Source organism: Pholis gunnellus, assembly GCF_910591455.1.
Source record: "Pholis gunnellus genome assembly, chromosome: 11".
Taxonomy (NCBI): domain Eukaryota; kingdom Metazoa; phylum Chordata; class Actinopteri; order Perciformes; family Pholidae; genus Pholis; species Pholis gunnellus.
The window spans coordinates 4,365,868-4,381,580 of NC_136538.1; the positions used below are offsets into that span (position 1 = coordinate 4,365,868).

Genomic DNA, 15,713 nt, shown 5'->3' on the forward strand with positions numbered 1-15,713 from the left:
GTGTCTTTGTTTGTAAGTCCAATTCGCAAAATTTTCTCAAATTTGTACCATTATTTGTGACTTAAATGAAACAACTTTGGCAAACTAAGCTAACTAACTGCTTACTGTTACATATCATAAGTAATTTGTACCAACTCCGTTTTGACAAAGCTAGCTTCTAGCAAGCAATTCAACATCCACTGATGCCAGTAATAGCTAGTAACCATGCTGGTAGCGAAACGTATAGTGGAACTTTGAACTGTGTGAAATTAATTCTCTTTTTTGCTAAGTAGCATTGTTTTAGGGAGCTGGCTCAGATACTGGAGACAAATCTTGGATGTGGCTGACATTTTTTGCTGTGGGCGAGGTGGCTCTGCAGAAACTCACACACATATCCAAATATGTAGGCTTAAACTGCTGCCATGAACGTCCTAGCCCAACGTCATAGCCTAGCCCAAAATGTAAAACCAAATACCTATAACAAACGCACAGCCGAATAGTTGAGTATTTGGGTCCAGCCCTATTTAAGTTGTCTGAATGCTCATGTTTGTTCCATCAGACTTCAACACAATAACGCCAATCCCAAATCTCACCAATGAACTTGTGTACAATGTTATTTACTACCAGTGGATGTCTTTTTTTTTTTCAAAAATACCATAAATGAGTAAAACCCAAGCATGTATACTCTACACCAGGGGTCACTAATAGGTGGACCGCGGTCCGGATCCGGACCCAGACGCCGTTGTATCCGGACCAAGGACCTAAAACCGATAGATAATTGAGAATTATAAAATTTTGACAGAGCGCTTATATTTTAATTAACCGCCGCAGCTTTTCCAGCCTTTACGGCACTTGTTCAGCGGCGCAGAAACAGAAACTTAACAGAATTGAGTAGTCTTAAATGTTTTATTTTTATATATATATTTCATTTTGTTTCAAATTGGACTTCTTAAGTATTTTGTTTTTTATGTAAGACTATAGCCCAACGTTCTTTGCTTTGAGTGTTCTTGAAGTTCTTTAATTAACAAAAATGATCCGAACCGTGACTCAAAACCCGTGATAAGAACCAAACCGTGAGTTTTGTGATCCGTTGCACCCCTAGTTCATACCATCAATTCATTCCTTCTATAACAACGCAAAAGACCCAGTTATGGGGGGAAAAAATAAAAATGAAATGCTTCCTATCCAGTAAAGATGGAACTCTCTCAAGCGTGTAGAAATGTAAGAGAGAGTATTTCAAGTCCCTCCCCCCGGGGGTCCCCGCTGGAGCAGAGACTCATGGGAAGACCAGGATAACAGCCAATCCCTGAAGGAAGTGAGGATGTGACTCCTCGCTGATCCCAGGGGGTCACCGAGGTTACTATGGGGCTGCTGGGCCGTCACCATGGTACCCTGCTTTCAGGGGACACCTGGCACCAATTGCATTTAGCGATGTGGAGTGTAAACACCTTTACACCACATTACATCCATGTTGCCTTTATAGAAGCATGGGGTTTGCCGTGCAGACAGACATGGGGTCGGAGCGCTGACCAAACTATCCAATGAAGCTGTCCTAATTTCATCTCACAAGTTATATTTTGTTTCATACATTTTGTTAAAGCAACACTGGTATGCAAAACGACTTCATTATTAACGTAAGAACTCTCAATGTTGGACCTTCAAGAGAACATACAAGACGAAATAACAGGGGGAATGAAATGCTAATTTAAAAATGCATTCAGTAACACAAGGTCGTTAATGACACACACTGTTGCATGTTCCCCTACAGACTCTGAGACGTCTGCAACTCCTGGGCTTGTTAAAAGTTTTAAAAAAAATTAAAAAACCAAGTGATGGACTCAAAAGTACTCAGTGGTCAAGTTTAGAACAAGCCGTTCTCTCTCACAGCGCTCTGAGATGGCCAGCAGCTTCATCGGCGGCTCACCAGAAGTCCGTTCTGTCTCTGCTGAGCCGATCAACCTGACGAACGTCTGGCAAGAACGGACCATCAGCAGCCAGGTTTCCCTGCCCACTTTATTTCCTACAGACTGAATAAGTCTGTGAATAAACATTATGCCTTGAGAAGCACACAGCGATCAGCCTGCCATCCAGGGTTTCCCTGAGCTTTTTTACTGATTGAAATGAGTAGAAGAATGACCAAAACCTTCCATTATGAGATACTGATATTAAAGGGAAAAACATTTGCTACCGTTTATGTGGATGTCAAATCAGTGTTTATGGTTAATTTAGTCAATTGAGTTAATACAAATTCCTCAGTGTGCTCTATACAGACCAAGAAAGTTGAGTTCTCCTGCCTACATCTACCAGGATGTATTGCGAGCTAGCTTCTGACGCTGGGGGGGGGCCTATTCTCTTGCACGGCTAATGCAGTCTCCGCCTCTCTCCGCTACATCTCTTCAGCCGTGTACTCTAGCTTGAGTATATGCAGCTGAATATCCGAGTCGTCCAAAACACTGTAGTTTTAACTGATGGACGGGGCTCCTGGCGCAACTGTCGACCGTGGCGGACTGTACTCAGTGTGAGGGGCCTATGTCTATGGGCCAATGGTTTGCCTGTGTCGGCAAACCACCGACCCGTTTGGAAACACGGATCCAGGGTTGTTAACCATGATTGTGCGTGGGCGGGAGGTCGGAGTCCGCCATGTTGCACCGCCACATTCCTATGGTAGCCCAGAATCGACAAACCAAACACTGGCTCTAGAAAGAGCCTTTTGCATTTTTACATTACCTAAAGACCACCATAGGTTCTCCTACACATTTGAAAAGGGAGGGGTAAGCTGAGGGGCATTCAGTTGGTTGCAATCTGCAACTTCACCGCTAGATGCTACTAAATCTTGCACACTGCTCCTTTAACAGAGTCAAGTCAAGCCAATTGTATTCATAAAGCCTGACATCATGAATGTGCCTCTAGGAGCTCAGGAACAGTCCTCCTGGTTTATAAAATCACTTTATAGACATAATGTTATCTCAGTCCCAATTCAATGGCCCCTGCAGAAGGACTACTGCAGGATTACTGACTGTAACGTCCGGTGACAAATGTGGGGGAATACTGACCGGAGAGGCACAGATTGTATAATGTTATAAACAGGGGGCCATATTGTAGGATTCCTCAGAGAAGCAGATGTGCTCCAGCTGACTTACTCTGTAATCCCACCTCCCTCTCTGATCCAACAACACACACACAAACACACACACACACACACACACACACTCCAACACACACATACAGTGCACACAGAGAGAACATAAACAAGCTTTATCCTTTGATCATTGTGCGGCAGAAAAAAAGAGAAAAAAAAAAGACACTACTGGCTGCAGAGGTCACAGCAAACAGACACGCATGGAACCTCGCATTTCAACGCGCAACCAAGTCAGCGGGGACGTTCATATGATATCAAAGAGTGTTTCAAATATCATTTGCAATTCAAGTCCGTATTAACAACCAGTGATCAAATAACCAGACACACTCACACACACAGCGGTAAAGGGAAGACGATCATTGAGCCTAGAAGAATGAGCTTATGAAGAATGGCTCCTGACCAGCCCATCAAGCATCCAATCCTCAATAATTGAAGACGAGATGGGAGGCGATGTTTCAGTGAAAGCTAACCTCTGACCACCTGCATTCTCGGTATGACGTTAGTTGGCAAGCTTGCAAAGGGATGGAAGTGCTCCACGGTTTTGCAAGTCTAAAGGAATATAGAAGTAAAGAGGTTGGCACCACTGAGTATATTTCCCAATGTAGATTTGCATATGAAAGTGTACTTTAAACTCACGGGGGGTTTCCTCGATAATATCAAGAGGAATAAATATTTGGAATAAATATTTCGACTTTGTTCCTGAGGAATTTCAGTTTTTTCTGTATGTGAAATAGCATGAAATACTACAGTACCCATGAATCTCAGTAGCCATGGCTATAAATGTGTTGCAAGTGTGACAGGATTCGAAGATTGATCGCATTCTCATCGTTTTGCTGTCACAATTGGTAACAAACGCAGATGCACCGATCAGTCTCATATATTTGATTTTTTTTTGCAGGTCATATTTACACACGTGGTGCTGCATGGTAGTTTTTACGTTGTGCAGACTTGTGGCACAATGTCACGTCACTACCACAAATACACACATATATTGTCAGTTGGGTCAAAATGTGAAAGCAGAATTCCGAGTAAGTTGTGTAAAGTTTACGAGTTAATATATATATATATACTTATATGTTACACCTATTTTCTTCTGGGAAAGTAAAACATGTTGGATAAAGTGAGACATTTTGCAATTCTCTTTCAGTTGGATTTTAATTCTCCAGTAACCTGGAGGCTCTTTTATTTTGAGCAAGCATGAGGGAAGCTCCTGTAACTTGGTGCAGTTTTGGAGAAAATTATAAAAAAGAAAGATTATTAAGAGGCTTATTATGTAGAAATACGACGATGAATAACTCTTTCATGAATTTCCCATTAAAGAAAAGCCACCAAAATTGTTTGAAAACGCTGTCAATTATTGTTCTTAGGAAGAAAGAAAATCTGAATCGGCACAAATCTGAATCTGCAGGTCAGATACATAAAAAATCGGAAATCTGAATTGGCCAAGGAAATTGCAATCAGTACATCTCTAGTAATTAACCACCACATGTTAACTTTTGTAATTAGATATTTGCTGCTTGGAACTTGACAGGGACTTGAAGATTGTGTACAGTCTTTTGATCAATCCTGTTTTAACCATGGACTGTATATAAGAAGTGGACGTGGCCATTGTGACATCACCCATTGGTTTACAGACTGCCGTTTTGAAGCCTTGAGCGATTTCGCCTTTGCCATCTTGGATTACGGCCGTTACCATGTTGTTTTTTTCGCAACCAAAGAATGGAAGTTACCATATTTGGAATGCGGAGGAGTAACGTAGTGAAGTAGTGTATGGCTCTGGTAGCGGCATCAACCTGTCAATCACAGTAAGCCCGCCCTAAAGCATACTCTTTATGGTCTATTTGACTCTAAATCGACCATCATTTATTAAATGAACATCATGCTGTATCAAAGAAGACTTAAAACAAGCGATTGGGACCATAAACTCATGTTTACAATGTTTACTGAGGTAATTAATCAAGTGAGTTGAGACATTTTCTCATAGACTTCCATACAATCAGACTTCTTTTTGCAACACTATTGACACAAAAAAAACAGCCAATTATTGTATCCTTATTTAAAGTGGGGAAAAGATTGCAGGGATGGTAATCTCATTTGTTGGGGGTATGCGATGAAAACATGTAGCTAGCTTGAGATGCTCTTAGGCTTTAGCTCGTCTAAGGAGTGATACAAAACAGCACAAATGAAGAATAAAGACATGGCACTTAAAAAAGCTAAACTTTTCCACAAACCTGCTCACAAATCTTTCATGATGATTCAACTTTAGTAAACTTGTGCATTCCATACTGGCCTTCGAGGGAAAAGAGAGCTACGGTAGTAAACAGAGGAAGCTGCAGCTTATTAGCACCACAAATGTTTATATAACCCTGCTCTTCCAGATTATAAAATCCTTCACAAAAGTGGCACGATTTGTAGACAATTAAGTGACAGGAGTCCATGGTACAAACAGTCTCTCGAATAAGCTGTGTTGTCCTGTTAGTGACCAATTGAGCTATAAAGTAACAGCCAGTTAGCTAGCTTGGAGAGCAGTAGCGGCTAGTGTAGCCGGCTAGTGTGTGATAAGCTCTCCTGCCACAGTTCTTTTGGGGGCTTTACTATGGGAAAATAGAACTGGTTACTTATTTAGTATATTATTCAATCTTATCAAATATCACAATATCACAATGTCACGCATCGTTCAACTGTTTTCCCAATGATGGAAAGTCATTCCTCCAGACGAGCAGCTTGCCAGGAGAGCTGAGCAAACCGTGAGACACCCAGAGCATCTGAATCCAGCCTGAGCCAATTCTACGGAGGACGACGACAACATTAGCTGATCTCTAATGACTCAACAGGATCTGGACAGGGCTTACCAGGCTGGCCACGTCCGTCTTCACAGCGGAAGCGATGTAGTTTCTGTCTAATAAATGATGGACAGCAACTGGGCTTGCGTGTGTGTGTGTGTGTGTGTGTGTGTGTGTGTGTGCGTGCGTGTGTGTGCGTGCGTGTGTTTAACAGGATATTAACTCACTCCGAGGGTAAAGAAGTGTGTGGCTTTGATTAAATATTTTTTCAGTGACACAAACTGAGGCATATTCCCTAAATATAAATCAGAAAAATTATAAATGGGGTGTTCAACTTAAGAGTACCACACAAATTCCATAATAATGGCTTGAGTCATGCTTGCGAAAGATAGGTACCAGAGCACGCGTTTATCTATTATACTGTTGACTCATCCAAGGTGTGAAATAGATTTCACAACAATAACATGAATGTGAGGCAAGCAAGAGATGGCCAGCTCTTGATTGGAGGTTGTTTTGGGCCACTTTGGGACATATCAGTATTACAGTGCTTGTGCACATGCATTTGGGTATCTGAGGTGCCTACCAATCAGCAAAATGTGAAATAAGAAAATCCAGTCAGTTGTTTGTGGAGCAGCCTAGATCAGAAAGCATTTGATTCAGCAAGCCATTCAGATCTGGCTTCCTATGTCACATGCAGGCTCATTGGAACCAGCCAGGCGGCAACCTCCGGTTCTGCCAAGTGAAACCTATGCGGAAGTGTCTTTAAACTTGTATTCTCTCTACTGACCAGCAGGGGGCGACTCGTCTACGGAACCTGCAGCACCATATTTTTCTCGCAAGTCAATCACAGCAGTCTAGGTTTTTTCAGGAGGGGTGCTTAAAGAGACAGGTGCTTAAAAGAAGCGTTTCAGACTGAGGGTGATTACAAGTATATTCAGACAGACAGTATAGAGAAAAGTAAAGACTATTTCGAACCTGAAAGCATGTAAACATGTTATAGTAGAAACTCCAAATACATGCATGAACCTGAAAATGAGTATGATATGTCCTCTTTAAATTCCATATCGAGGAGGTGATACAGAGTTGATGGTTGACAAAAACGACTGTTGCCACTCACCGGACGTCATTTTGCTGCGGTTTCTTTTGCCCAACCAGGTTCACCGTTCTTGCTTGGATTGGCTTCTCTTCTCTGAAACACACATAGTTAGGAAAATGTCAAAGACTCTTATGTTTCTGTAGATTAGTTTTTCGGACAGTATGACGCTCTGACTTTCTGCCTCTCTTGTGTTCATAGGCTTTCCTATGAGTAACTGCTAGCTTTCAAATGTCAATATTCACCTTCTTCTCTTCATAAAACCATGTGTATTAAGGCTCTATAGTTGGCTCTGATTATGTTCTCACTCCTAATGAATTGTAGCATGTTATGATTTAAAAGCATAGAGGCTCAGTACAGCTATTTTGCATCACCTGAGTTTGAAAGACATTCTACTCGCTCAACCAAACGGGCCAAACCAAAAGAGCAAACGCTCCGAATACGAACTGAACTGCTCTTTTAGACTCTCACCGTGGTGTCACAGGTACCCTTAGGCGTCGAAGACAGGCCTTAGACAACAATGACGTGCTTTTGATACGTCCACTGACACATTTGCTGTGCGATTGGAAACCATCTCATCCATAAACATGAGCTCTGATCAGTCAGATCACACAGGGAACTCAAGAGAGAAATCCCCGCCAACGCCCACGCTGTCGAAAAACAGACATGCCTTACTTATCGTCAACACTGCCGGTACCCCTCTCTCTAAGAGACACTTTCTGCACATTAGGAAAAGCTGATATCTCTTTGTTCCTCATGGATTCTAACCACGCAAAGTAGAGATTGAGGTAGATGTGATGTCCTTGGATTAAACCTTAAAGGACACTGCGTTACTTGCAAAAGGGACTTAGTACAGTTATGCTACTTTTTCCTGAAGTGATGTAATTTTTTAAGTAAATTTAGGTTTAGATTATTACTGGAGTTTGTTGTCTGAATACAAGATTAAAAGGGACCATACCAGTAGCTTTTATGTTGTGTAGTCTGCATTTTTCTGACATTTTCAAATTAATCCCACACGTTTTTTGATTTCTAATCATGTTCCGGCGTTTCAGGTGTTCATTGGTTTCCATTCACTTGAAATGCAGATTGATTTGAATAGTCTATTAGCTCATGAGGATAACGTCACTGAGACAAAAAATAAATGCCTTCATTGCGATAGATTACACATATTCCGGGAAGAGTTTGCTAATAGATTTTCATATCGTGGGAAAATGAATGGAAGCCAAGGGGTGTCTGAAAATGTAGGAGAAAGGCACTCAAATTTCTAAAGTACCACAGCATAGTTTACAAAATGGTTAGCTATGATGTGAAGTCTATGTGATTTGGACCGCTATCAGCACCAAAACTGACCTTATTATGCAGATCCGCATACAATTTTTTTTGGTAATGTCATTATAATAAGTCAGTGTTTCAATTTCCTATCCCTGACCTCATGACACATCACATAAATATGATCTGAATCTGTTCCACACATCTGATTCCACAAATCTGGTGATACGATATATATCATGCTACAGGGATTACAATTCAATATATTGCGATACTGTAAGCAAGGCGATATATCGGGATTTTTTAAATGACATTATTGGAAAACTGTCACAGTATATAGAACACACCAACAGAGAAAACATTTTGAAATATTTAATCTGAGCAGTGTATCAATATTTTCTTACACCCCTACTGTATCGTTAGATTCCCTGCACTGAAGTATCAAAAACAGTATCAGGAGGGAAAATTTGGATCAATGCATCCTGTGATGTTCACAGTTCGTCTGAGTCATAATTATAATACAGAAATATTACACATCCCCAACCGTTAAGGGGCTAAAACACCCTTAGGGTCCTTAAAGGTCCGGTTTATTTTTTTTAGAGAGATTCAACTCTTGAATACAAGTAAAAGCCTGACTTTAGCTTGTTTTGTTTGATTTTCTGAGATGTTACCCAGTTCTCTGGTGTTTGTCCACAAACATACAGATAACAATATTGATTTTTATTGAATCAGCTGGATCAGCTAGAAGAGCACAATGCATCGCAATGTACCCTACAATAAGTAGCACATCTTGCTCATCTAGTCGAGGAGAAACAACAGATGCAAGCAACAGACGCACAAATATACTTGAGCTTTTGCAACGGATATATAATTCATCCCAGAGAGTAAAGATAATACAGTTCACCCCTTAATCAAAAGACACATATTTGTCCTCTTACCTTTAGGGCTATCTGTCAATCTAGATTGTTTTGGAGTTAGCTTCCTAGTTTTGGAGGTATTGGCCGTAGAGATATCGGTCTTCTCTCCAACATAGTGGGGCCAGATGGCCCTCGGGTTGTCCCCTCTGGGATTCTAAAAAACTCATCAGCAATGTTTTTTTCCGGAAATCATGACCCGGTTACTCAAGACAATCCACAGACCTTGTTGTGCACAATTTCATGTGGGGACTATTTTCTTTCTAACAAACTAACAAACCCGCCAACCGAACTAAAATGAATATTACTGCTAGCTCACCTAGCGCAACTGAGCTAGCTAACGTTACAGCGTCATGAATGTTTACCACTTTACATCAGTTTTATCAAATGTATTTTTGTTCACGTCTAGCTCCATGATGTTAGAGAGAACATACTCCAACACTCTGCAACTCACACCAGAACAATCTAGATTGATAAATAGCACTCCAGGTCAGAGGACAAGTGTATATTTCTGATTTTGGGTGAACTGTCCCTTTAAGAGATTTCAATGCAATGCAAAAACGTATATCCATTGAGTTTCCGGTTGCATCAGTTCAGTGCAGTGACCTGCTAAACTGTTTGATCACTGGTGCTTGGTTGTATCAATAAAATGCACACATCTTTAAGGGAAATTCTTATCTTTCTAATGCAGTGAGCGAACGCTACCCATTGATGCTTTGTTATGTGGCTGTAGGGAGGAGCTTTACTGTACTCTGGTCCTGTACTTCCCATTTATGTAACTGGGATTGAGGCTTTTAAAAGAAGGGAGGTCATTTACAGTTTATCCATTTGTCTTTGTGTAAATCACACGCCACTTTACCTCGTGATGATTACAGACAGGACGCAACAATTTATCTACCGTTACATAATTGTCGCCATGGCTATATACACCAACAGGGAGTAATGCGTACACATATACTGTGATCCTGCATGCTTTAACAGCTGATGGTGAGCGTAAGAGCAGTGCATCCTCTGCCTCTCTGCATTACAACCCACACGGCCCTACTGCTAGTACACTCACCATGCATGTATTAGTCAACCAGTGCAGTGGAGATCGTAAAGACACGCGCACGCACACCGCTTTGCTGTGGCAATCTCCATCCAAACAGTGATGAGGGGAGGGGGGGGACGGCACGGCACAGAAGCCAATATAGGTTAAGACATGCATGTGCTGACAGCCTGCCTTTTATTTTGCAGCCGCTACAGTGCGATACGAGTGGATCCACGGCCTCTCTACTGAAAATGATGCATAGCCACTTAGAGCCGGAGCTCATGTGTTGGACATTTCCTTCTTTTAGATGCAATGAATCGATCTTCCGTTTCCAGCGCCGAGCTATAAGTCCGGCACACACAGGGGCTTAAAATAGAACAGGGATGTAAAAATGCTTGAGGAGCACCTCGCTTAAGGTGGGTTTCGGTCTACATCTTTCTATCTGCCCCGTCTGTGCGTGCCGCTCCAATGCAGAAAATGCGGGGAAAGGCATTGACTTGATGCGTTCTGTTTCTCTGGGTCCAAGGAAGCGGGGGCGGCCGGATGTGGGTCCGTTTTTCTGCAACGGATTTGGGGGTGACAAATAAAATCTGTAGGAGGCCGCTCTGCATGCATGTATGGAGGAGGATGCACACCGTGGATATAAGTCTCCTGATGCAAAATGACATTACACACATAGCAGCCCCCCCCCCCCCCCCCCCACACACACACACACCCTGTTATAGGCCTACTGGTTCTATAACAGCCTGTGCGATTGCTGTTCTGCAAGAGCACTGGCCTACATACAGTGCATACGGCTGAGAAAAACGCTCAACCGCACCCCAGGAGCTGAAGACAGCAGCTGTTGAGATTGGATGCTGCACAGATAAAAGCCAACAGGGAGGGTTCTACTTCCACTACACCCTCCAAGCCGGGGCCTTCGGTGAGCGGGGAATTTTAACTGCTGCATCCGTAAAAATGAAACATCCCGGGGAAAAAAGTCCGAAGCCTCGCCGGCTCGACTCGGGCCGCCGGCGTGAATGACATGCGGTGACATTAAGGGAGACAGGTGCAGATGAGGAATCAGAGTGGAGTGTGATGCCGCTGATGATGATGATGATGATGATGATGATGATGATGATGATGGTGGAGCATGCAAGGGTGACACGCCCCTTTCATCCTTCCCATCACATCCTCTTCTTCCTCCCTTCCTGAGCAAAGTTACACCTGACCCACCACCGCGCCGATCGCTCTCTCACTGTGAGAATCTGTAAAAAAAAACACTGGAGGTGGACCTGGTCTACACTGCTTGTTTTCTCTGGCACCACAGCTGTAGCCTGCATGGGCCTGTAGTGAGTGAGTGAGTCAGTGAGTGAGTGAGTGTGTAAGTGAGTGTGTGTGTGTGTGTGGGGGGGGGGGGGCTGCAGGATGTGGACACACACACATCACACATGGGCTACACATATGCACGGTCAGATACAGTGGAGTGATGCTGGAAACGTCGGAGAACGGAGGTGGATCTTCAGAACGGAATTAGCTCAGGCCCAGTCTCTCTCTCTCTCTCTCTCTCTCTCTCTCTCTCTCTCTCTCTCTCTCTCACACACACACACACTCGCACTCGCACACACACACACACACACTTCCCCTCTCTCTCCACCTTACTTTATCATGGCTTCCTCCTTCGCATCCTCCTCCCGTTGCCGAGCCAGCACAGCCATGATGATCTTCCTCTCATCCTCCGTCAGATGGCTCAGGTCCGGCTCCGGGATGGCCGGGGCGACCGGTGGGCGCGGGCCGCCCCGAGGGCCCACCGAGGCGAACATCTTCCCCACCACCACCACCACCTTCCCTCCCTCCCTCTCTCCTCCTCCTCCTCCTCCTCCTCTTCCTCCTCCTCCCCCTCCTCGCCTCGGTCGGGATCACGGATAGAAAACCCGCTGGCGGAGCCCACGGATCACGACATGGTCCACGGACAAAGCGGCGGTTGGAGCGACTGATGCGGAGTTCCCATGGCGGCGACGGGGGGCACCCAGGGCGGCGGCGGTGGCAGCAGCCCTGTCGGTGCTAGCTGCGGCAGTAGTAGCAGCGGTGACGGCGGCAGCAGCGGCGGCGGTGGTGGTGGTAGCGCTTCGGTTCCCGGTTGCCGCTTTCAGCCTCTCTTTCTCCCTCTCGCTGCTCCGCTGTCTTCTCCCCCCACCCCCCTCCCACCGCCAGCCCGCCCGCCTCTCCCCTCCGCCACCTCCGTATTACGGGGAGCCCATATCTCCGGCGGTCGGTCGGGATGATGGCACACGGGAGGGGGATCTCGCTTCCTTCCTTCAGGCCGGGGCAGAGATAGGTGGGTGTGGGGTGTGGGGTGGGGGGGGGGGGTCCTCTGAAGGCGGCTCAGGTCTCCGCTCGGTCCGGTGGCCCGGTGCGTGGCTGCAGGGCGAGGCGGCGACTTCTTGTTTTGCAGCGCCGCCGCTGATGCTGATGCTGATGCTGCTGTCAGGGAGACGGAACCGTCAATGGGACCGCAGCCCCTCAAGCGCGTTCACTTCTCCCGCGGCGGGAGCGCGCAGCTCTCATTTGAGAATGGGGGGCTCCACTCACCGTTAAGATGCGCGCTCACGGCAGCCTATAAGCACACTTAGGAAATAAAGGGTTCCTCGAGGGTGCATTGTGGGGTTTGTAGGACCATAACTCATGGATGTTTGGAAAGAAGAGTCCTTCAGGCCTATTTATTTCTTTTTAAATCACCAAACATCAACACCAGCTATAGATTTTGGACTATTTTGCTTCCTTAAACATCCAAAATACACAATTAGGTGTTTATTTACTACTTTGTCTATTGGCGTCTAGATTTCTCCTAAATTCACCAAAAGTTAGTATTAGATAACGTCTCATTTGCATATTTAAATATAACAAAAAAATGTCTTTGTGTAAGTAATCAACTGGCAAAGCTTCATGGTGAAATCATAAGTCACATTTCCCCCCCATTCACCTCTAGTGTCTCCTTCGATATTCTGAAGGTTTTTACTCAGGTTTTTTTTTTACATACCATTCATAGCCTGATTTACCACACTTTATTACTAAAAACTTGTCAACATTTTTTATGGCTGCTGACAGTATTTTCAAATGTATGGAGTGAAAAATGAGATATCCAAAATCCCCTCTAACCTTTGATTCTAATATGTCAACAAAATAAAATAATTTGTAACTTTGCTTTATCCAATGTTCAGATTTCTTTTTGATGAGGTATACAACAGTTGCATAAACATACAATTCCAGAAAACGTGTAAAACAAAAAGTAATTGCCTTCATTTTCAGTAATCCATGGGATAGTTACATGGCAATATGAGTTCAATGTTTAACCTTATTGACTTCTATAGTGTCTCATCTTAATGCATGGATGGATTGGGGGATTTTAATTAAGGGGCTTTTCCTCTTGACCAAATAACATTAAAACGGTCCCTGAATTTTCAATTTAACTGAAAAATTCAGCCCTAAATCACAAATCACCGGATGGCTTTTGTCATTTTCTGTCATTATTTATGGGTAAATGAATGGAGTTATACGAATTTAAAAAATCAGGAATTCAGTATTAAAGTCTGGCTTAGTTTAAAGGTGCTACATTTGAAATTCAGAGCACATCCATTACCTCCACACGGGTCTCAACATGGCCATGCCTAACAGGTCAAACAACGGCAACAGTGCTGACAGAGCTTGTGGGAGAACCGGAGGACGGGTGCCACGCTGATGACTCCATCATTCCGGATGGCGTTAGCAGCACTCTCAAATGAGTTTGATGCTATATCCATTCTCTGAATATTGTGTAGAGAACCTTTAACCGTTATTTCAGTATGGCAGGGAGCAATAGAACAACAGTAGAACAAAGATAGAACAAGATTTTTGCGATTAACAAAAAAGTACAGTAATACAAAAAATGAATAAAGAACCTTTAAAACTATTATCACTATTATCAGCATAGTGAAGTACGTGAAGTTGGTCAAAATAAACTGGCATTAGTAATATGAAAGATATAGTGAATGCAAGTCTGAAGAACCCTTTTCTAGTATTGTATGAAACCCTTTGCATTGAGAGTGTTTGCCCCCTCCCCCTCCTCCCCCTCTCTCCCACCAATCATTGCGTGTTAGGATGACGCGCATCCCCCTTTTTTTCCTTTTCTCTTTCCTCCCTCCCGCCCTCCCTCTCTCTCCCTCCACCCCTTCCTTCTGTCCTTCCTCCTTATCCATCCTTCCAGCAGTTCCCAGCTCCCCACACACACACACATACTTCCTCATGCTGAAAAACAGTGAATGGAGCCCGGGGTTTACCACACATACAGCCGTGCACATGTATGGCTATAGGGTGACATTTAGAGTATGTCAGCGTACAACATTTTAATCACGGGCCGTGTCGAGAGGGGGGGCCACCCAAAACATTACAATTGACACACAAACACAAGAATGTGCCACGTGTAAGTCACACAAACTGTATTCGACTAGATAATTAATTGTGTCACAGTCATCTAAATTTAGAAACAAATGTGCTTTAATGGACTATTTTTAGCCAGAAATCCAGTTTGGGTAAAAAGCCGAGGTCTGCAATGCTTAAGATTCACTGTAGACCATGATGTGGTTTACAAATTGACAACATTTGATACAGTTATTAGGGTCATGTGTACCAAAAAGATATGCCACATTTGTATGACCCTTCAAGGGACCCTACAGGGACCACACACACTGCACTGTAAGGTCCAGGTCAACCAGTGTCGCTGTAAGTTCACAGTAAATCTTGATTTTGTATTTCAGCACCACGGTCAGCTCACTGAACAGCAGCAGAGGGGAAGGGAGGGACTGAGAGCAGCAGTGCAGCTGCAAGTCCAGGGCCTGCAGGAGCATGTTGGGAGAACAGGCTTAGCCCAAACCCATCATCATCATCATCATCATCATCATCATCATCATCCTGTCATAACATGGCCAAACCGACAAACAATTCCCTGACTATCACTGCGGGTATGCAACAAAGCATGCATGTTTGACTTGTTCAACAGCTTTTACCCACGGGAGGTTCCTTTTTAGGGCAGCAATGTTCAGGGAGAGCGCCAAACGCTTTACACATTCAACTGCAAACGTCTCAATTTTAATTATTGACTTTTTTTTTCCAGATACATCTCAGTTTTTAAGAAGGCTTAACAGTTCCCTTTCACGGCACCGGTAGTTCCAGTATAAAGGCATCTGGAATGTTTCAATGAGTCTGTCTCCATACGTTGGAATAGTTTGATGACATGTGCTATCACATATTCACAGACTTTCTTCACCTAATTATCAACTTGTTGCTTGTATATGATGTTTAACTTTCAGTCTATCCTGTGCTTATTGGATTGGTATTAACCCAAGCAATCCAAAATAAAACAGACACTAGGCAATTTTGACTTTGTAGTAAAAAAAAAAGGAAAAGAGGCCTGTTTTGTAAAAAAAATGTTTTTCAATTAGTAGAAAAAGGGGATAGTATTCATGTTAGCATTCCTCAGTAAAAGCCCCTA

General features: G+C 43.6%; 1 protein-coding gene across 3 annotated transcripts in view; it reads right to left on the reverse strand.

Moving 5' to 3' along the window:
* rims1a (regulating synaptic membrane exocytosis 1a) overlaps positions 1-12,009 on the reverse strand; it is a gene marked incomplete at both ends in the record, with an annotated part of 90,836 nt that extends 78,827 nt beyond the window's left edge. For all 3 annotated transcript variants that reach the window (XM_079169481.1, XM_079169482.1, XM_079169480.1), the window contains 2 exons: positions 7,019-7,090; positions 11,849-12,009. In XM_079169481.1, coding sequence (XP_079025607.1) covers positions 7,019-7,090; positions 11,849-12,009 — 233 coding nt within the window. The remainder of the gene's footprint in view (positions 1-7,018; positions 7,091-11,848) is intronic.
* Positions 12,010-15,713: the final 3,704 nt, after the last annotated feature.